Below are 23,801 nucleotides of genomic sequence, written 5' to 3' on the forward strand. Positions count from 1 at the left end.
TAAACAATAATCTAGAAGGGAAACTTACGTATTAATTGGAGTTCTATGGATAGTGAGTACCTGAATGCTTTGGTACTAACGTATTAATTGGAGTTCTATGGGTAGAGAATACCTGAATACATGAAAGGAGCTTCTTGAGAGAAAGAAAAGGCGTTTACAGGGGGGAAGTCCTAGTGAGGGAGGAGACAGTTTTAGTCAATGAATTTGGCGAAAAGGGCGGTTTTGATCGATTTTCGGAATGCACTGTATGTCAGATTGGGTTCGTTTATGTAGTTTTTCAGCCAAACTTGCTGTCTGTTCACTTGGAACTTAAAGGTTCTGTCCAGGTATGATTTGTATCTGCAGCCTGTAATCTTTGGGTATGCAAAGATGTTTTTGTTTCTGGTTGTTCGGGTGGGGTTGTGTAGGATGAAGTGAGATTGTAGGTAAGAGGGTGCTAGTCCCCAGGCTTGCCTGAAACAGGTGCAAGCAAATTTGAATAATATTTGCGCTTCTATTGGTAGCCAATGCAGCTTTTTATAGTAGGGGCTGATGTGATCACTTTTTCTTAGTCCGAAAATTAGGCGAACGGCGGTGTTTTGTATTAGTCTCAGTTTTTTTATTGTTTTTTGTGGGATACCCAGGTAGATGATATTGCAGTAGTCAAGGATGGATAGGATCAGTGCCTGTACCAGCAGCCTGAATGATGTTGGATCAAAGTATTTTTTTATGGTCCTTAGTTTCCATAGCGTGAAAAAACATTTTTTCACTAGTGAGTTTGTGTGGTCAGTCATAGTTAGGTGTGTGTCTAGAGTGATACCGAGTGTTTTTATGTTTTTGGATATTGGATATTCGTGATTGTTTATTTTTATCGATGTTCTCGTAATTTTGTCATTAGGACTAGCCAGAAAGACTTTTGTTTTCTCTGCGTTTAGTTTCAGTTTGAAATTGGTGGTCCATTTATCGATTTCGGTCATTATGTTTGAGAGGTTGTCTACAATTTCTTTTGTGATGTCGTTTAAGGGGATTAGAATGGATATGTCGTCTGCGTAAATGTAATGTATTAAGTTTAGTTTTTGTAGGAGGTGGCCTAAGGAGGCGATATAGATATTGAAAAGGGTGGGCGATAGTGGGGAACCTTGAGGCACGCCTGACAGGTTTTTCCATGGTTTGGAGTAGTTTCCATTGCTGATTACTCGGTAGGATCTGTTTGTTAGGAATTCTTGGAACCATTTCTTTGCCTTTCCAGAAATTCCCATTACTTCAAGGCACAGTAGCATGATTTCATGGTCAACCAGGTCGAACGCGCTGCTGAGGTCTAATTGTAGAATCAGTGCGCTTTTGCCTTTGCTAAAGAGATCATAGAGGTGGTTCAGTAAGGAGGCTAAGACAGTTTCTGTGTTGTATCCTTTCCTGAATCCTGATTGGTGTTCACTAAGGATGTTAAATTTGTCCAGGTTGTTTACTAGTTGAAGGTTGACCAATCCTTCCTGTATTTTTGTGAAAAGGGGAATGCTTGCTATGGGTCTGAAATTGGATGTCAGTGCTGAAGAGGTTTTCTGATCTTTAGGGATTGGAGTGATTAGTATGTGACCCATTTTTTTGTTTAATGTTCCGCTTGTAAGGGCGGTTGTTAGCCATGCGAATAGTTCCTTTTTAAATTCTGGAGGGGCAACTGTCATGATTTTTGGGGGACATGCGTCAAGTAGACAGTTAGATTTGGTGTACTTGTACATTAGTACAGAGTTACACCCAGAATTTTAATGGTGGGCTGTATGGGGTAGTTAACTTTGTTGATGCCTAGTGGTGTTTTGGTGTCAAGCAGGTGTGGTGAGGCGACAAAGAATTTTGTCTTCTCTGTATTGAGCTTCAGCTTCAAGTCTGTCATCCAGTGCTCCATCAGGTTTATGGCTTCTGATGCTTTGGGGATGGTTTCCGAGATGGAGTTGGCAAATGGGATGATGATCGTGAAATCATCAGTGTAACTGAATAATTTTATTCCCAGTTGGGTTAGTTGTGCTCCCAGTGAGGTCATGTAGACATTGAAAAGCAATGGGGATAGTGGGGATCCTTGCGGTACACCGGATGGGTTGCTCCAGGTGTTGGAGAGATCATTATTGAAGCGTACCTGATAGGTGCGGGATAGAAGGAAGCCCTGAAACCAGTTTAGCACTTCACCCCTGATGCCTATGGCGTCTAAGCATTGTAGCATAATCGCATGGTCTACTAGGTCAAAGGCAGAGCTCATGTCGAATTGCATGATCAGGGCATTGAGGCCTTTACTTAACAGTAGATGCAAGTTATCTAAGATAGCCGCAATAACAGTTTCTGTGCTGAAAAGAGGTCTAAAGCCAGATTGAGTCTCGTGTAGGAGTGAGAATTGGTCAAGATATTCCATCAACTGGGAGTGTACCAATCCCTCCATGATTTTTACGATAAGTGGAATGAAAGCAATTGGTCTATAGTTGGTTATTAGAGCTGAGGATTCTTTATTATTTTTTAGGAAAGGGGTTACAGTGGTACCTTGGATTACGAGCATAATCCGTTCCAGGAGCATGCTCTTAATCCAAAATGTTCGTATATCAAAGCAAGTTTCCCCATAGGAAGTAAGGGAAACTTGCTTTGATATGTTTCCACCCCCCCCCCCCCGAGGCCAGCAGCGCTGCTCCCCCCCCCCCACGAGAACCGGCATTGCTCCCCCCGAAGGCCCCCCCGCGAACCGGCACCCTCTCCCCCCGCGAACCGGCACCCTCCCCCCACCGCAACCTGAGGTCTCCCCAACCCACCCGAACCCTCTTCATACTTTGCTGTAGCCTCCGCAGCGGCATCGGCACCAGCATGTCCTGTGCGTGGTGCCGGTGCCTGAAGACCTGCTTCCTGTGCTGGACCTTGAGAGTTCACGTTCGACGTGAGAGTTCACGTTCGACGTGAACTCAGGCCTTGCACAGGAAGCAGATCTTCAGGCACCGGCACCACACACAGGACATGCTGGTGCCGATGCCGCTGCGGAGGCTACAGAAAAGTAAGAAGAGGGTTTGGGTGGGTTGGGGGGACCTCAGTCGCGGCGGGGGGGTGCCCGATGGCAGCGGGGGGGGGGGGGGGGGGCCGGTTCGCAGGGGGGAGGGTGCCGGTTTGCAGGGGGGGGCGCTCGCAAATCAAAGCGCGCTCAGTTTCCGAGGCGCCGATTTTGCAAATGTTTTGCTCGTCTTGCAAAACACTCGCAAACCGGTGCACTCGTAAACCGAGGTACCACTGTATTCTTATGTGACCGTTATTGGAGAGGAATTTTCCATTTTTCAGGTTATGGGCTAAATATTGCAGTAGTGAAAGTTTAAATTCAAGTGGTGCCGCTTTCATGATTTCCAGGGGACATGAGTCCAGGATGCAGTATGATTTGGAGTATTTGTTATATAACTTGGTATAGTTATTCCAATCTATGTCTTGAAAGGAATTCCAGATCATATCTGCAGGTGTTTCATTTCCTTGTGTGTTAGCTATTTTGTGATCACTAGGTTCTTTTGTTGAGCAATTGTTTCTTAGGTTTTTAATTTTTGAGTCAAAGTGATTAGTGATTTCTATTCCGCCATTACCTTGCGGTTCAAGGCGGATTACAAAAGGAGTTAGATGGCCATTTCCAGAGGAATTGAAGAGTAGAGCAGGTTGTTTCAGAGAATTGGGACGAGTCTTGTGGTATTAGTTTGGCTTCAAGGATTTCTTGCATAGCATGTTTTTTATTTCTTTTCTGAACGATTTGCAGTCTGGGGTAGTTATCAGTAAATTGGAGAGTTGGTAGTCTAGTTTTGCTACTTGTGTGGCTAGAAGGCCATCGTAAAGATTTTTTTGTTTGATGTCTCTGATTGGGGGAATACGTGAACTGTTTGTGGGTTCTCCTATGTCTGGTAGAGGTAGTTTGGATTAGGCGGTTGTTTAGGTAGGCTGGGCTGTTTCCGTTTATGGTTTTAAATAGTAGGCAGTAGAATTTGAATAGTATTCTTTCTTGTATTGGGAGCCAGTGTGAGTCAAGGTGTGCTGCTGTGTTGTGGTCGTGTTTCCTCAGTGAATAGATAAGTGTTAGTGCTGTGTTTTGAACTGTTTGTAGTTGTTTTATCATGGTTGCGGGGCAGGGGAGATAGAGTATGTTGCAGTAGTCTAGAAGACCTAGGACTAGGGACTGGACCAAGAGCTGGAATTGTGTTCTGTCAAAGAATTTTCGAACTTGCCTTAAGTTTCTCATGACTGCGAATGATTTTTGTCTTGTTTTGTTGATTTGTGGTTGCATGGTACAGCATCTGTCTATCATCATTCCTAGAGGTTTTAGAGTGGGATGTATTGGGTATGTGATTGAGTTTATTACTAGATTTGTTATGGTTGGGGTTTTATTATTTTCGAGGAGAATGAATTTTGTTTTGTCTGGGTTCAGTTTCAGTTTGTGATTTTTCATCCATGTTGCTACTGTTTCAAGTGTCCTGTGTAGTGAGTCGGTCATGGAGGACGTTGGTTGGTCAAAAGGAAGGAGAATGGTGATGTTGTCTGAATAGCTATAGGAGGTTAAGCCTAATTTGTCCAGGCAGGTTGTGTATATTATACGTGTATATTATATATTACGTATGTATATTTTATACGTGTACACAGTAGACAGTTTATAGTATATAGGTGCAAATAATAGGATTGATTATAGTTTAATTAAGTCTGTATTGAAAGCCATCTCAGAAAACTCTCTCTCTATTGCAGCATCTTTACAGAAATTCATGCACTGATTATAGCTTATTTAAGTCAGTAATGAAAACCTTCCCAGAAAATGTTAACTTGGAATTATAACACCTTTACAGAAGCTCATGTATTGTAACACCATTACCAGAGCTCATGTAAACCACTCTGAAGTGACTTCCCAGTCATTAGTAGCAGTATAGAAGCTTTCAATAAACAATATTCACAATTTGCCCCTGCACCAAAGATTTCTTAGTTTTGCAATTCTAGGGCAACACTTCCAATTTCAGGACATGCTGTTCAGTCTTTCCATGGTAGACTTTTTCCAAAGACATGGTCATGGTGGCAGTTTCACTCAGGCAGGAGGGGATCAAGGGGCATCCCTACCTGGATGAGTGGTTGATCTGGGTGGATTCATATCAGGGAAGTCTCTAGGTGACTTCTTGGGTAATCACCCTCCTGAGGTCTCTCGGATGGGTGCTCAATTTTGCCAAGAGTCAGCTGGAGCCTTTGCAGTCTCTGGAATATCTGGGAATTTACTTCAGTAATCTTCAGGACAGAGTGTTGCTTCTGGACCAAAAGAGAGACAAGCTGCCGTTCCAGATTTGTCAGCTCATTCAGAATCTCAGTCCTCTGGTGTGGTATTATGTTTAGGTTCTAGGCTTGATGGCAGCCACTTTGAAGGTGGTGTCATTAGCCTGGGCACGTATGGAACCCCTTCGGCACTTTCTTCTGTCTTGCTGGCCTCCGATATTGCAGGAATATCAGTGTTACCTCCCTTGGATTCTGCGGGCGAGAGTCAGTATGCAATAGAGACTCCAGTCTAGCCATCTACTCCAGGGAACGCTTCTAGCATCTCTTCAGTTACTGGTGTTAGTAATGGTTATGAGCCTTAAGGACTAGGGAGCTCAACTACAGCATCATTATACTCAGGGACTCTGTTTCCCACAGAAAGCTCTGTGGCTGATCAATTGTTTGGAGCTCAAGATAGTTTGTTGAGCTATATCAGTCATTCCTCAAGGGCAGCCCAGTTTGGATGCTCTCAGACAACATGACGGCAGTGGCCTACATCAGGGGTAGGCAATTCCGGACCTCAAAAGCTGGAGCCAGGTCAGGTTTTCAGGATATCCACAATAAATATGCATGAGATAGATTTGCTTCTCAAGGAGGCAGTACATGCAAATCCATCTCATACATATTCATTGTGGATATCCTGAAAACCTGACCTGGCTTCGGCTCTCGAAGGCCGGAATTGCCTACCCCTGGCCTAAATCAACAAACAGGGCATGACTCAAAATGCACAGCTGGCTGTGAAAGCGTGCCTTCTTTCCATTGGTGGAGCAGCATGTCCTGACATTGATGGCAGTACATAATGCTGGAGAGTTACAAGGAACAGGCGGATTACCTCAGCACAAACTTGCTGGATCCAGGCAAGTGAGAGTTGTCGCAAAAGACCATTTGAATGATAATAGATTATTGGGGGAGTTCAAGGTTCTGGACTTGGACCTCATGGCCTCTCAGAGCAATATGAAGGCTCTATGGTTCTTCAGTAGAAGAAAAGAGTTCTTTGATTTTGCTGTGGCTATTTTTCCATCGATGTCCTAGCATTTCATTGGTTTCAAGAAGTGTGTTTGGTGCAACAGGGCCATTTCCATCACTGATCTGCACAGTTGGTGTCTTCAGTATCTTGGTCCTGAGCATCGGGTAGACTCCTGTGGCCGTTGTTCTATGCTCCAGAAGCGCTCTTTGAAGGATAGGCTTTTGCAGCAAGAAAAGCTATTTGGGTCATCTTCAGCATCGACCATGTCTTCTTCACTAGTGAAATCCAAAAATCATTCTCTGGGTGCATCGGTGTCGCCATCAACAATGGCACCCCATTCAGTGTCAACTCCGATGGTACCACCAGCTTCTTCACCTCCTAAAAATGCTAAGAAGCATTCTTATGCCTCGCCCACTACACAAGCATCAGCATCTTCTCAGGTACGCCAAAGTCAATGCACCTCAAACACTGTCACAAAAATTGAGATCTCCTTCTTTCAGTTGGTATCTCCTTATAGGCGTGCTTCTTCATCAAGGTCACCAACACCTAGATGCACTGCAAGTGAAATCCTTACAGGATCAAATTAAAGAGTTACTTCACAGGGAGCTGGCACTTATGCTACAAGCACAATCAGTCCACATTCCTCCCTCGGCTCCATCAGTACCGACCATGCCCGAGCAACACTTCATTAGAGATTCTGGTACCGAACATCTTTCAAATCAGAGGCATTGTACCACTCATTCTCGTTTGCCTTGACACCACAGTACTTCTCACTTCACAACTGACAGGCACCGAGAAACAGAAGTTCTTCCAGGCACCGCAGTCACAGGTCTTCTCATCAATATCTATCTAAGTCAAGAGACCAGTACTCTAGACATAGCCCATCTTCCAGGAGGGGTGACTTTGACTCAGATCATTCGGATCATACTTATTCTGATGCAGCTCTCTGCAACAGAATCTTATGGCATTTCTCCTCCACCACTGAGAAGGAAGTCTCCACCAGAGAGCTTATCATTCACAAGATTCATTTGTCAGATGGGGCAAGCTCTCCCAGTTAAAATGGAATCTGAATCCAAGCCAAGAGCTGAGCTCTTTGATACCTTGGACTTTGAGCAAATCCCCAAAGATTGCCTGGAATTTTCATTTCGTAACTTAATGAGGGATGTTATGTTTAAAAACTGGGAAACACCTCTTCTTACTTTGGCACCTAGAAATTAGACTCCTTATATAGAGTCCATTAATGCCCAGGATTTGACAAACCTCAACTTCAGCATCACTCCCTTTTAGTTAAATCGGCCTTTTAAAAATCTTCCAGTGCCAGGATGTACACCAGTACTCCTCCAGGGACAAGTTTGGCCGCAGACTGTACCAGAATACCATTTTAACAAAGTTGTATCTTCAATTACAATTTCTCATTGACTTTTTACTTTAAACAGTTAGTTCAGCAATTATCTCAATATGAACAACACATTTTGGGAGACCAACTTGAATAATTTCAAACTAGAAAGTTAATGGTCAGATCCATGTTTGATGCCTTTGATGTCACCTCTAGGGCTTCAACACTATCCATAGTCTTGCGTTGACAGACCTGGTTGTGAGTGTCTTATTTAGACCCTAATGTCCAGGACCATCTAGCGAATATCCCCTGTCTTGGTGATGAATTGTTTGGGGACAAAATCGAAGAGACTTTAGAAATGATCACCAGACATGAGCAAAGTATGACTACTTTCTTCGACTAAATCTACAAAGCCTCAGACTTCTAAGCGTTATTATGACCCTAGATGCTGTCGTCATCTTACAAACTGAGCTATGCCTAGACAATTTCTACTTCTAGGGCTCCTCCGCAAAAACACCCCAGACAGCAGCGATCACAGAAACCTCAGTCTCAACTTCAACAGAAGTCTACTCAATCTTTTTGACTTGCTCATCCAGAGTCTAGCCACCATTCTACCATCTCAGCCTCCTCCTCATCCCTCAGAGGTTGTTTAACCCATTACTACCATTATTGGACTTTCATTACAACTGACAACTGGATTTTACAAGTGATTAAAGAAGGCTACACTCTTCGTCTCCGCGAGGAGCCTCCAAAGAAACCTCCAAGAAAGTACTATTTTAACTCACAGCGGACTTCCCTTCTTCAACAAGAATTCTTAGTCCTCCTGCAGCTGAATGCTATTGAACCAGTTCCACCTCGGCTGGGATCCCACTCAAAATATTTTCTCATACTAAAGAAGACCGGAGGACTATGCCTGATTCTAGACTTCTGAGCCCTCAACAAGTATTTAGACAAATAGAAGTTTTGCATGCTACACTCTCTAGTCCCTCTTAAAAAAGAACAATTGGCTTTGCTCTCTGGATCTCAAGGAACCATACACTTATATCCTTATTCTTTCAGCCCACAGAAAGTACCTCCACTTTCAAATAGGAAAACATCATCTCCAATACAGGGTGCTATCCTTTGGCCTAGCATCAGCACCCAGAGTTTTCGCAAAGTGTTTTAGTTTTAGTAGCTACAACACTCCTGTCTTATGGTTTTCGTGTATTCCTTTATCTGGATGACTGGATGATAAAGGCATTCTCACCTCAAACTGCTCAGATAACAATGAACTCAATGTATCCTAGAGCTTTTAGGATTTGTAGTCAACTACCAGAAATCCCATCTCCAACCAGCACAGATCCTGGGATTTATAGGAGCATTGCTATATACAACTCAAATTCATGCCTACCTCCCTCAGCAGAGACTCGACACTAATTCATCTTTGCAACCTGGTGTCTACTCACCAAACCATCACAGCATGGCAAATGATGCGTCTATTGGGTCACATGGCATTCACAGTACGTTACCCCATTTGTCCAGCTTCATCTTGGAGATCACCAATGGACTCTTGCCTTGCAATGTTCTAAGGCCACAGATCCACTTTCCCATCAACTCAGAGTCATCTCACTATTCCACCAACCTCTGCAGTGGTGGCTCATCCCAACAGTCCTCTCCAGAGGCCTATTGTTTCATGTTCCTCCTGCATAAAAAGATATTAATGACAGATACATCCATGTCTGGATGGGGAGCTTGAACTGTTCAAGTGAAATCCTTTCACATCAATCTCTTAGAACTGTGGGCGATTCGCAGAATGCTTCATACATTTCAAGATTACCTTCTCAATCAGGTGGTTCTCATATGCACAGACAATCAAGTTGCCATGTATTATATAAACAAACAAGGGGGCACAGGTTCTCTCCTTCTTCGCACAGAAGCCACTCAGATCTGGAATTGGTCCATTCCAAGAAAATTCTCTCTCAAAGCTGTATACCTAGCAGGCAGAGCATGCTAGTGGATAGGTAGAGCAGATACCTTCAATCTCACAAGTGGTCACTGAACTCAAAAACAGTCCATCAGATCTTCTCAACATGGGGAACCCCTCAGATAGATCTGTTCACATCGCCCATCAATCACAACTTATACAGTTTTGTTCCAGACTACCTTTGCCACATCATCTGGAATTCGATGCATTCCTCCTAGACTGGACAAATTGCTTTAAGCTTTTCCTCTAATACCTTTAAACAGGAACCAGCTGTTATGATTCTCATAGCTCTGAGATGGCCAAGCCAACCTTGTTTCCCTCTTCTCCTTCATCTCAGTGTCAGGGAACCTATTCCTCTGCAGAATTTCCCAACCATTCTAACTCAGAATGAGGGATCCCTCCTCTACCCCAATCTACATTCACTAGCTCTCACAACCTGGTAGCTCTCAACCAGTGAATGAATTCAATCTCTTTGCTCCAGTATCAGCTGTCATAGATGCTGCCAGAGAACCATCCACACAGCTCTGTTACCATTTCAAGTGGATTTGTTTCACCCTATGGTGTGACCAATAATCATTACTTCCAAATACATGTCCTCTGCCATGTCCTCTGGATAACTTCCTGCATCTCTCCAACTCAGGACTAAAGACTACTTCAGTGAGGGTGCAACTCAGTGCCATCCATGCTTTTCTCATAGCTCTCAACGATAAACCTCTGGCTACACACCCATTGGTTTCCAGATTCATTAAATGTCTATTACACTCAAACCCCCCAATCAGACCTCCTCTAGTTGCCTAGGACCTTCCACTCTCATGAAGCCTCCATTTTAACGACTGGTGTCTTCATCCCTCAAGTACCTCGCGTGGAAAGTAGTCTTCTTAATCTGCATTACTTCAGCTTATTGAGTCAAATTTACTTTATACCACATTCTATCATGACAGAATTGTTCTTCATGCTCATCCCAAATTCCTACCAAATGTAGTTTCAGAATTCCATCTCAACTAGTCATTAGTTCTACCTATCTTTTTCTCAAGACCACATTCCCATCCCAGTGAAGCTACTCTCCACACATTGAACTGTAAGCGTGCTTTAGCTTATTACCTAGATCAGATAAAACCTCATAGAGACTCGCCTAAACTATTTCTCTCATTTGATCCTAACTGGCTGGGAATTCATGTAACCAAGAGAACAATCTCTACTTGGTTGGCAGATTGTATCTCCTTCTGCTATGCTTGGGCTGAGTTACCGTTGGAAGGTCATGTCACAGCACATAAAGTTAGAGCAATGGCAGCTTCAGTAGCTTTTCTCCATTCCACTCCTATTGAGGACATTTATAAAGTGGCTACCTGGTCCTCAATAAATACTTTCATATCCCCTAACAGTCTGGAGAATCATTCCAGATAGGATAGTCAGTTCATCCAAGCAGTTCCACAAAATTTATTTTCTGTTTAAATGCCAATTTTCCTCCATCCCTCTTGTAATAACTAGGGAGTCCCATCTGTGAGAATATGCTGTCTGCTTGTCCTGGGATAAAGCACAGTTACTGACCTGTAACAGATATTATCCAGGGACAGCAGGCAGATATTCTCACAACCCTCCCACCTCCCCTAGTTGGCTTCTTAGCTTTCCTTCTGAACTGATAGTCCCCTGAGCCAACATCAGGCGGGAAAGCACTCGTCAATGTGCGGTACAGGCAGTCTTGAAACTTTTAAAGAAGTTAAGTGACAGTACAATTTTGCACTGTCTGTACCGGGGCTCCGTGGATGACATCATCCATCTGTGAGAATATCTGCATGCTGTCCCTAAATAACACCTGTTATAAGTGAGTAACTGTGCTTTCTGGAAAGTTCTATTTTCATTGGAAGGAGTATAATAGAGCCTTCCTGCCATCGTTATGGTAGACTGCTGAATAGCATTAAAGGAGGAATGAGAATAGGTAAATGCTAACACAGCTTCTTTTACTCCAATCCCCCAAATCCAAGCAATCTTCAAGAGCTGTTGCTATCATTTTCGACAACTATGCTGCCTCTCTTCTTACATTGAAAAGGTAAGTCTTGTCTCAGTTATTGATTCCATGATAATATCAACTGGATTACTGTAATGCACTCTACACTGGTTTAAATATAAAGGGTCTGCACCAGCTTCAGTTGATTTAGAATGCTGCAGCAAGACTAATAAAAAGTTGTAAGTGTCTCACTTCCGGCTCACCACACAATTGTTTCCCACATACTCACCTTTATAGGACCCCTCGGGACCCCTGAAGAAGACTTTTTGTCAAAACGCGGACCGTGTTGGGTCCTGTATCCCTAGCGGACTAGGTCCTTTAAGGCTTTTATGTGGATGATTTATTTATATGTGGATGAAATTACTTTATGTGGATGATTTCAGTGTACCTTTGGAACTTTGACACTTTCAAATAAAGTCCATTTAGGAACATCGTCACTCCACAGAGGTTTTTTTTTTGTTGTTTTCTCTGGATTTTCTTCTTTGTGGATATTTTGGGGTCAATTCCTTTTGTTTTTTGCTGGAGTTCTTGAAGAACAGGATCTCCCTCTACACACCTCTAAGGTCACTAAGGTCCTGCCAGGGAGAATCCCTAACCACACCCTCTCCAAAGCACACTCACATGATGTGATACCACCAGTAAGCTTTCTCCGGAGTAGCCCCCACTTCCTGAAAGACTTTAGAGATAGTCTTGTGTTAAGCAAAGTCTTTCAGGAAGTGGGGGCTACAGGACTATCTCTACTTCAGGAAGCAGGTGAAAGCTTGATTTTTAAACTAGGACATACACATACAAGTGACACTGGCTGTGTTTTTATTGCATTTGTTCTGTTTTTGTGATTTTGTGTATGTTATTTTGTAATCCACATAGAATTGTTGGATATGTGGAATATAAAATTTTTAAATAAATAAATACTATAGCAGAACATGTTTATCCACTCCTACCCTAGCTGAGAATTCTCAAGCACCATTTGTCTACGTTGCAACTGAAAATTAGTATAAGACAACCTGCTAAAAAGTTGCCTACAATCTGCCAACCATGTAGAGATTGTTCTCTTAGTTATATAAATTCCTGGTGAGTTAGGATCAAATGAGAGAAATAGCTGAGGTGAGGCTCTTTTAACTGGTTCTTTTCTTCAAACCCGTAGAAAATCTAGTGAGGCAACAGAGTGAAAAAAAGTGTTCTGGGCATCACTCCAACATAAAACAGATGTGGGTTTTGTTGAGATGCCCTTCAAAAATTACAGGTTAAAATCACATCTTTCATATCCTCCAAGGGTAGTTGTTGAGAAGCAGGACAAATGTCCAATTACTCCTGTCCTGCTGATATTGAATTTCAGAGTGGCAACTGCTGAGCCATGACTCTCTTGTACACAGTACTAAGAAGTTGCCTGGGGCAGCAGCTTCAGGTGGGGGAGGGGCACCATACAGTAGTTGCAATTAAAGTAAAACAATAGGTCCTTTAAACCTCACACATAAAGATTTAACAGCAGGAGAGTAGGCAGTTTTCATATAACCTAGTTCCGCTGATTATTCTGGGAAGGATTGTGTTGGGATGATTATATTTGTTGGGGGTGGCAAGGTTGAAGGTTTGCCTAGGGAGCTTGATATCCTTGCATTAGCCCTAAGACTTTCTTCTTCACAGCCCATTAGGTCAAACACGGCATCTCTTCCCATGTGACTAGTGAGAACAATGACTGCAGGGGAAGAAGGTGCCTGCTGACATCATCAGAATGTACATGAGAAGCTGCTAAGACACTGCTTTCCAATTTTGGCACCTCTTAAGTCAAACTGAAGGAGCTAGGAGCCTTATTGGAGTACTCAAAGCAGCAATGAAATATAGAAACAGAAAATGCCAGTAGATAAAGACCATTTCTCCTGTCTGCCTGTCCATACTAACTACTTATGCTCTATAACATGAAAAAAGAAAGCCACATGTTACCAATCTCTGAACTTGCCTGGCTTCAACCTTTCATATATTGCTCACATTTACTATTCACATTTTACAAGTCATAGAACCACATATTTCTGTGTTCTGCAGGATAAAAAGATAACACAAACTGCATACCAAGCATTATCAGCAGTGGACCGGGAAATTTTAAATTCAAGGAAGCAGATGTTAAATTATATGGGTGATCTAACTCGTGAAACTGTGACCAAAATAGAAAAAGAATGGCTTCAGAAGCCTGCAAGTGATATACAGAGTAAGTAGAATGAAATTATGCTCTTAAAAGTGTTATTTCAAAGACAAGTCATTGCACACCAAATAGAACCCTAAAGATGTATGTGCAAATCTGTTATGTGACTTCCAGTCTGTCTAAGTGTACTGGCTAATGTTACATTTATTTCTCCAAGGACAAGTAGGAAACAATACACTTACATTACACTGGTGTGATATACAGGCCTCCTTCACAGATGGAAGAAGTGGACAGAGATTTAGTAGAAGACAATGTAAATGGTTCACAGTCATTCGCGTGCGGGACAAAGCCACACCGACATTTGAGCCCAGACAATTGGGCGCAAGACTGCAGCGCGCCGCCAGAAAAGTTAATTTTAAAGAGCTCCGATGGTGGTTGTGGGCTTTGTCCAGCGCACTTTTGTCCCATCACCAATCTAAATATAGTTGTAAAAAGAGAAGTGCTACTAATAAGTGATTTTAATATGCCAGATGTTGATTGGGGTATTTCTACTGTGGGATCTCCTAGAAATAAGGGAATCCTGGATTCTCTACAAGAAGAGCTGTTCCAGCAGTTGGTAATGGAACCCATGCAGGATGGGGGACCATACTGAACTTAGTACTTACAAACGGGGAAAAGTGTTTCTGATGTTATAGTTGGTGATCATTTGGCATCCAATGGAAAGAGAGGTTAGTTTTCATAAACTGCAAAAGATCAAAGAGAGAGGGACAGGTAAAAATATCTGGAAAAGTTAAGAGAGGCTGTTCCAGTAGTCAGGAAAGCAAAGATGCAAATGGAAGAAAAAATAGCCAACATGGTAAAATGAGGGGAACTACACATTTTTAGACATATTAGTTTTAGGAAGAAGTGCAAAAGTGGCATTGTGAGACTCAAAGGTAAAGCTGAATTGCTTAACAAATATTTATGTTCTGTGTTCATAGCTGATGCGCCGAGAACAGGACCACAGATGACAAAAGCAAATAGTGATAGAGGTGTGGTAGACCCTAATCGATTTTCAGAGGATTATGTTCATGAGGAGCTAGCTAAACTGAAGGTGGACAAAGGGATGGGGTCAGATAGTGTACATTTGAAGGTACTAAAGGAACCTAGGGAAGTTCTGGCGGCTCTGCTGGCTGACCTTTTCAATGCTTCTCTAGAATTGGGAGTGGTACAAGAGGACTGGAGAAGGGTGGATGTGGTCTCTCTCCACAAAAGTGGAAATAAGGAAAAAGTAGGAAACTACAGGCCAGTAAATCTGACTTCTGTGGTAAGTAAATTAATGGAAACACTTTTAAAACAAAGAGTAGTAAAGTTTCTGGAATTCAGTGGACAGGTCTTGTTAGACAAATCTGATCAATTTCTTTGACTGGGTGACCATAGAATTGGCTAGAGGGAATGCGCTAGAAGTGTTGTACTTAGATCTCAGCAAAGCCTTTTATAGTGTTCCACACAGGCGTCTAATAAATAAACTGGGTTCCCTTAGGATGGGTCCCCAAAGTGACAAACTGGATCTGGAATTGGTTTAGTGGAAGGCGACAGAGGGTAGTGGTCAGTGGAGATCTCTCTGAGGAAAGGGATGTTACCAATGGTGTATCTCAAGGTTTGGTTCTTGGGCCTGTTCTTTTTTAACATTTTTGTAAGTGATATTGCTGAAGGCTGTTAGGTAAGATTTGCCTCATTGCAAGATGATACCTAAATCTACAATAGAGAAGATACCCCTGATGGTGTGATTAACATGAGAAAGGACCTAGAGAAGCTTGAAAAATAGCCTGAAATTTGACAACTAAGATTTAATGCTAAGAAAGGTAAGGTCATTTAGGCTGAAAAAACCCGAGGGAACGATACAGTATAGGGCAGTGTTCTTCAACCACCGGTCTGTGGACCAGTGCCGGTCCACAGAAATTTCCTGCCGGTCCACAGGACTAGCATGTGCATCAGGCCCAAAATAATGTTCTTCAACTGGTTAGCGATGCGATTGAATCGGCGTTATCTTTGGACCTGCTACCTCTTCCTCACTGCCAAAGTGCACAAAGCCGCAGGCAGCAGCTCCTATGCGCGTCCTGCGCCTGAACTGGAAGCCTTCTCTCTGATGTTGCGATGTCAGAGGGAAGGCTTCCAGATGAGGCGTGGGACATGCGAGGAGCCGTTGCCGGCGGCTTTGTGCACTGTGTCAGTGAGGAAGAGAGAGCCGGCCCAAAGATAACGCTAGGGGCGGCATAAAATGGCCAGGTGGGAGTAGGGCAGAAATTAAGGCACACCATGGAGTGAGAGAGACAACAAAAGTAGGGAGAATGATTTTATTTTTTAATTTAGTGATTGAATTGTGTCAATTTTGAGAATTTACATCTGCTGTCTATATTTTGCACTGTTCAGGAAGAAATGCATTTGTTTCTTTTTCTCTGGGATTGTACTGAATGCAGAGTCTTGCATCTTAGGGTTTGTTTGTATATATTAGAACTTTTAGTTTTTGGTCCTATATTTGCATAGGGGTTATCTGTATTCTGGTAGGAATGAATGTTGAGAAGCATACGTACATTGTGCTTTGTGTAGTTTAATTTTGTGGTTGACTATTATGTGTTGTTAATAAGATTATATTGTGTGTATATATGAAAAATGAATGGAAAAAATAGTGTTACAATTGGTACTATTATGGTGGCAGTGTCTGGGGCAGAGATGGGTGGGATCTGGCTTACGACATAGCCCAGTGTTCTTCAACCGCCAGTCCACAAAATAATTCTTTTATTTCCACCGGTCCATAAGCGTAAAAAGCTTGAAGAACACTGGTGTAGGGGATAAAGAACTTTTGAGCAGGAAAGAGGAGTGGGATTTGGAAATGATAGTATGTGATGATCTTAAGATGGCCAAAGAGGTAGAAAAGGTGACAACAAAAGCTAGAAGAATGCTAGGCTGCACAGTAGGAAAAAGGAGTTATTGATGCCCCTATATAAGTTTTTGGTGATACCTCATTTATAATATTGTATACAATTCTGGAGACTGCACCTTCAGAAAGATATAAATAGGATGGAGTCTGTCCAGAGGAAGGCTACTAAAATGGTCAATGATCTTTGTTATAAGGTGTATGGGGACAGAATTAATAATCTGAATATGTACTTTGGAGGAAAGGTATGAGAGGGGAGGTGTGATAGAGACATTTAAATATATAGGTGGCCTAGATGCGCATGAGGCAAGTCTTTTTCATTTGAAAACAAGCTCTGGAAAGAGAGGGCATAGGAAGAAGTTAAAAAGTGATAGGATCAGGAGTAATCTAAGAAAATACTTTTTTACTGAATGGGTGGTAAATGTGTAAAATAGGTTCCCAGTAGAGGTGGTAGAGACAAAGACTATGTCTGAATTCAAGAAAAGCATGGGAGAGGCACATGGTATTTCTTAGGGAGAAGAGATAGTGGATGCTATGGATGGGCAGACTGGATGAGTCATTTGGCCTTTATCTGGTATCATATTTCTATGTTTCAATGTGCTAGTGGGTCACACATTAGTAACTTATCTAAGGCATTAGCATTATAGGTATCTTATACCAAGGAAATATCCCTAAACATTATCATCAATGTTTTATATTTATTGTTCATTCAAAACTAATGGTAACCATGTCACACTATAGTAAATAGACTTTATAATACTTACCATGAAATGCATTATTACTATATCAAAATCTTGTGATTCAGGAATCATTGTCAGTACTTTAATGTTACTGCACTATTTTTTATTTTTATTTTTTTTGTAATTGATGAACAAAGATGATTTTGATTTTTTTTCTGCACCCCAGGAGCTGATCGAAGCAAAGATGCAGAGGTGAAAGGAAAAGAAACACCCAAGGACATACATGCAGAGCATAGGTAATACTGTAGAAAAGATCTAATTTTCTCATTCACTAGTTAATCTTTGGTAGACATTATTTTAGTGCTTATACTTAAGGAAATAGGTACTTAGTAACATAGTAGATGACGGCAGATAAAGACCCAAATGATTCATCCAGTTTGCCCAAATTGATTCAATTAAAATTTTTTTAAATTTTTCCTTCTTAGCTATTTCTGGGCAAGAATCCAAAGCTCTACCTGGTACTGTGCTTGGGTTCCAACTACCGAAATCTCCGTCAAAATCGATTCCAGCTCATCTACACCCTCCCAGCAATTGAAGCCCTCCCCAGCCCATCCTCTCCCAAACGGCCATATACAGGCAGACACAGACTGTGCAAGTCTGCCCAATACTGGCCTTAGTTCAATATTTAATATTATTTTCTGATTCTAGATCCTCTGTGTTCTTTCCACCCTTCACCACCTCCTTGTGAGCGCATTCCAGGCATCCATCACCCTCTGTAAAGCAGAATTTCCTAACATTGCTCTTGAATCTACCACCCCTCAACCTCAAATTATGTCCTCTGGTTTTACCATTTTCCTTTCTCTGGAAAAGATTTTGTTGTACGTTAATACCCTTCAAGTATTTGAACGTCTGAATCATATCTCCCCTGTCTCTCCTTTCTTCTAGGGTATACATATTCAGGTCTTCCAGTCTCTCCTCATATGTCTTCTGGCGCAAGCCTCCTATCATTTTCGTCACCCTCCTCTGGACTGCTTCAAGTCTTCTTACGTCCTTCACCAGATATGGTCTCCAAAACAGAACACAATACTCCAAGTGGGGCCTCACCAATGACCTGTACAGAGGCATAAACACCTTCTTCCTTCTACTGGCTACACCTCTCTTTATATAGCCCAGCATCCTTCTGGCAGCAGCCACCACCTTGTCACACTGATTTTTTGCCTTTAGGTCTTCAGACACTATCACCCCAAGGTCCTTCTCCCCGTCCATGCATATCAGCTTCTCACCTCCCAGCATATACGGTTCCTTCCGATTATTAATCCCCAAATGCATTACTCTGCATTTCTTTGCATTTAATTTTCGTTGCCAGGCATTAGACCATTCCTCTAACTTTTGCAGATCCTTTTTCATATTTTCCACTCCCTCTTTGGTGTCTACTCTGTTACAAATCTTGGTATCATCTGCAAAAAGGCAAATTTTTCCTTCTAACCCTTCAGCAATGTCACTTACAAACATATTGAACAGGATCGGCCCCAGCATTGAACTCTGAGGGACTCCACTACTCACCTTTCCTTCCTCTGAGCGACTTCCATTAACCACCACCCTTCAAGTTTGTTCAAGAGCCTCCTATCAAGGCTTTGCTGAAATCTATGTAAATTACATCTAGCATATGTCCTCGATCCAGCACTCCCGTCACCCAATCAAAAAATTCAATCAGGTTCGTTTGGCATGATTTACCATTTGTAAAGCCATGTTGCCTCGGATCCTGTAACCCATTAGATTCAAGGAAGAACACTATCCTTTCTTTCAGCAAACACTTCCATTATTTTTCCAACAATCAAAGTGAGGCTTCCTGATTCATCACTGTGACCACTTTTGTGAATAGGGACCACATTCACTTTCCAATCCTCAGGAACCACTCCTGTCTACAGAGATTTGTTGAACAAGTCTTTAATAGGACCTGCCAGAACCTCTCTGAGCTCCCTCAGTATCCTAGGATGGATCCCGTCCGGTCCCATCGCTTTGTCCATCTTCAGTTTTTCAAGTTGCTCATAAACACTCTCCTCCATGAACGGTGCAGAATCTACTCCATTTTCTCATGTTACTTTGCCAGACAATCTTGGTCCTTTTTCAGGAATTTTCTTCCATGAACACAGAACAGAAGTATTTCTTTAGCATGTTTGTTTTTTCCTCATCACTCTCCACATATCAGTTCCCAGCATCTTTTAGTTTAGCAATTCCATTTTTCATCTTCCTCCTTTCACTAATATATCAGAAAAAAAATTTATCTCCCTTTTTTTAACATTTTTAGCTATTTGTTTTTCCGCCTGCGCTTTCGCCAGACGTATCTCTCTCTTGGCTTCTTTCAGTTTCACCCTGTAGTCCTTTCTGCACTCCTCTTCTTGTGGTTTTTTTATATTTCACGAACACCAACTCTTTCACCTTTATTTTCTCTGCCACTAGTTTGGAGAACCATATCGGTTTCCTTTTTCTCTTGTTTTTATTTATTTTCTTCACATAAAGGTCCGTAGCCATTTTTATTGCTCCTTTCAGCTTAGACCACTGTCTTTCCACTTCTCTTATGTTCTCCCATCCGAACAGCTCTTTCTTCAGGTACTCTCCCATTTCATTAAAGTCCATATGTTTGAAATCTAGGACTTTAAGTCTCGTGCGGCCGCTCTCCACTTTAGCTGTTATATCAAACCAAACCATTTGATGATCACTATTTCCCAGGTGAGCACCCACTTGAACATTAGAGATACTCTCCATTTGTGAGGATCAGATCCAATATCGCTTTTTCCCTCGTGGGTTCTGTCACCATTTGTCTGAGCAGAGCCTCTTGAAAGGCATCCACAATCTCCCTACTTCTTTCCGATTCTGCAGACGGAACATTCCAGTCCGCATCCGGCAGGTTGAAATCTCCCAACAGCAGCACCTCTTCTTTCCTTCCAAACTTTTGGATATCCACAATCAAATCCTTATCAATTTGTTGCGATTAAGTTGGAGGTCTGTAGACTACACCCACGTAGATAGAAGTTCCATCTTCTCTTTTCAGAGCGATCCATACCGCTTCTTCCTCTCCCCAGATCCCTTGCATTTCGGTTGCTTGGATATCGATCTTTACATAGAGAGCTACTCCTCCACCTTTTTGACCATCTCTGTCCTTCCTAAAAAGATTATATCCCGGTATATTTACATTCCATCCATGGGATTCACTGATCCACATCTCTGTGATAGCGACAATATCCAGATTAGAGGTATGCACGGGAACGGGGATTGCGGGAATCCCGCGGGTTCCCCCCCTGGCCCACGGGATTCCCACGGGGATGCCCCCTGGCCCAGGGGACTCCCACGGGGATGCCCCCTGACCCAAGGGACTCCCACAGAGACGCCTCTTGGCCCACAGAACTCCCACAGGGATAAAAACAGGCCTACCTAAATTCTGGCGATGCAGGCATGCAGCTTACAAGTCCGGCGTCACAGTGGAAACAGCCATGCTGAGCAGTGAGCTCAACACATACACAGCTGAAAGCCTTGCTTGCTGATTGGTTCGGCGGCACAGCGGGGCGGGGCCGCCAGACCAATCAGCAAGCAAGGCTTTCAGCTTTGTACGTGCTGAGCTCACTGCTCAGCATGGCTGTTTCCTGCCGTGACGCCGGACTTGTATTTAAGCTGCATGCCTGCATCGCCAAAATTTAGGTAGGCCTGTTTTCATCCCCGTGGGAGTCCCGTGCTCTATGGCTGCAAGTCTCCTTACTCTGGGGCACCAGACCTCCCTCATACAAAGGCCGGGAATGCAGAATTGGTTCCGTTCTCGGCAGGGGATGCCTCGGTAGGCTGGATTGCTACACGGCACAGATTCGGTCCTGTTCTGGGTGGAGGACACTTGTGGGGCGGGGAGGGGAGGGGGGCTTGTTTGCGCCATCGTGCAGGCTCACCACTCTGCCTCTGCCAGCAAAAGCACAGTCTGTCCCATTCTAGGGGGAGAAAACTTAGCAGGGACCAGGCTGCACCACAATACTGGCTTCTAGAAAGCACAATGGACTAGTGGGGGTGGGGGGGGGGTCTAGCAGTGTGTGGCACCATTTGGACCCATGTAGACTTGCACGGCCATTCTGATGCTGACCTGAGGTCCTTTTCCATCCAGCATCTGCCCCTACCCCCTCTTTCCATCCAGCATCTGCCCTTCTGTCTCCTGCTTCTGCCCAGCATCTGATCTATCTCCGCTCTTCCTCCTTTCTGCCCCCTCTGTCATCCCATCCATAATCCACCCTTCTTTCTCCCCCTTCCATCCAGCATCTGCCAATCTTTCCCCCCTTTCAGCCCAGCATCTGCTTAATTTCTCTTTCTCCCCCTTCTATTCAGTGTCTGCTCCATCTTTCTCTTTCCTCCCTTCCATCCGTATCCTCCCCTCTCCTCCTTTCCATTCAATGTCTTCCTTCCCTCTCCTTTACTTTACATCCATCATCTGTCTTTTTCCTCTCTCCCCAGGCATTCCAGCTTGTCTTATCTTTCCCCTTTCATCCAGTGTGTCTGATCCCTCCCCCTTTCTATCTACAGTCTGTCTCCTCTCACCTCCTACATCCAGTATCTACCCCCTCCCACCTGACACCTCAGCCGCCGCCAGACTGATGCAAAGCCTTCCCTCCGATGTCAGCTCTGACTTCAGGAGAAGACGTCTGGGTCGGCTACATATGGCGTGCTGCAGGCTGCCTCCAACCCCTGATGTTATCTGGACTCGAATGAAGTGGTGGAAGGGAGTGCATTTTTGGACACAGAAGTCATGAACTGGGGAGAGAGGAAGGGAGGGAAAGAGATGCTGAGGTGGGGGAGGGAATAGAAAGGGAGAATTGGGTGTGGGTGTGTCAATGAGCGGGAAAGAGAGATGGTTGTGTACACACGGCAAATGGAAGAAAGAGGAGAATTTTTGGTCGTAGGGAGGGAGGTACAGAATATGATAAGGAAGAAAGAGATGAGAGTGAGAAATGTGGCAAGGGAACAATGGGACAGATTGAAAGGGATGCAAGAGAGAGGAATGTTTGACAGTGGTGAAGAGAATGGAGGGAGAGATGTGGCATGGTGCTGGAGAGGGGTGATAGAAGGAGAAATGTTGGGCATGGGGCTGGTGGGCAGGCACGAAAGATGAGAAAGAGATAAATGCTGGACCATGGTAGGGGGAACCAATGGATAGCAACAGAAGAATTTACAGAAGATGGGAAAGTGGAAAAAAGAAACTGAGACCAACTTTATGGAAAAATAAGTCTCCAGACAACAAAGGTAAAAAACGGAATTTATTGACTAAAATATGTTAGCTTTGGGAAATGTATATGGCAGATGTCTTTGTTTTGTGTTCAAAAGAAATGGAAATGCATTTCTCGTTTTATTTCTACAGTGTTGAAGTACTTGCTGACCCTTGCTGTGACTGGTGGGGATCCCCAAGCACCGCCAGCAGAGAACCTCCTCTAGAGATGGCCAGAACTCCCCTCCACCAAGCGCAGCAGTCGCTGGCAGCATCCATGAGCCACTGAGGTGGCAGCATCTGTGACTCAGGGACGCTACTGCTGCCTGCCAAGCTTGGCAAAAGGGACCCCCGGCCAACTGCAAAGGAAGTCCTCAGATGACAGCTTGTGGGTTCTCATCAGCTGAGTATTTACATTTTATATTTACACTAGCTGATGTCCCGGCATTGCACGGGTATTTAATTATAGCAATAACACTGTAAATGGAATCAAATAAAGATACTTTATAGTGGTGAATGAAATTATTTTTTTACAGCTTTATAAAAAGTACAATATTCAAATTATAATGTGAAATATTTGACAAAATGAATACAATACAACTAACACAAAACTTGATTATAAACAACATTTTTAGTTTCACCTCCAGGAGCAAGAACATATAAATTCTTGGGTGAACCCACCCTTGAGCAAGCAACATAGAGTTGTCCATGGGAAAAACAGGGGGATCTTAAATCCACTCCACAGTATGTAATAGTCTGTCCCTGTGATTTGTTGATTGTGATAGAGAATGCAAGTCTCACTGGAATTTGCAATCTCTTAAACTGAAAAGGAAGATCTGTTGGAATAAGTGGCATCCAAAAGTTCCAGTATTGATTAAAACAACTCAATATGTGGAAACTCAGGTTGAAAAGAAACTCCATGCAGTTGTTTCCCGGTTCAGAATGGAACCTGTGTTCCTAGTTCAGCATATGTGAGTACTCATGTAATGTAATAACATTATGAACTGGGGTGCATGAAGGAAACAGTTACAAACACAGTTAGAACATACAAACTCTATATGTATGGTGTCCTTGGTAGAATAGAAACAATGTCCCTAGTGGTTATAGTGTCATAGAAAGTGTTTTATAGTTGGAATTACGGTGAGAATGGCAGCTTTTTACATCCTTTCCATTGACATGAATGGGTGAAATCTGATGTTCTGTTTGTAGATCCGCCCACGTGTGCAGGTGGGCTGCGAGACCCCCAGAACATATCACCCCAGGTAGTTGGGATTACTGTGAGAATGGCAGCTTTTTACATTTTT

At 43.1% G+C, this 23,801-nt stretch overlaps 1 protein-coding gene across 6 annotated transcripts in view; it reads left to right on the top strand.

The window, feature by feature from the left end:
* ANKMY1 (ankyrin repeat and MYND domain containing 1) overlaps nucleotides 1-23,801 on the top strand; it is a 283,242-nt gene that overhangs the window by 216,744 nt on the left and 42,697 nt on the right. For all 6 annotated transcript variants that reach the window (XM_033959160.1, XM_033959159.1, XM_033959163.1 and 3 more), the window contains 2 exons: nucleotides 13,568-13,730; nucleotides 17,488-17,557. In XM_033959160.1, the coding sequence (XP_033815051.1) occupies nucleotides 13,568-13,730; nucleotides 17,488-17,557 (233 nt within the window). The remainder of the gene's footprint in view (nucleotides 1-13,567; nucleotides 13,731-17,487; nucleotides 17,558-23,801) is intronic.

This window comes from Geotrypetes seraphini, chromosome 9 (assembly GCF_902459505.1).
Source record: "Geotrypetes seraphini chromosome 9, aGeoSer1.1, whole genome shotgun sequence".
In the NCBI taxonomy this organism is placed as follows: Eukaryota; Metazoa; Chordata; class Amphibia; order Gymnophiona; family Dermophiidae; genus Geotrypetes; species Geotrypetes seraphini.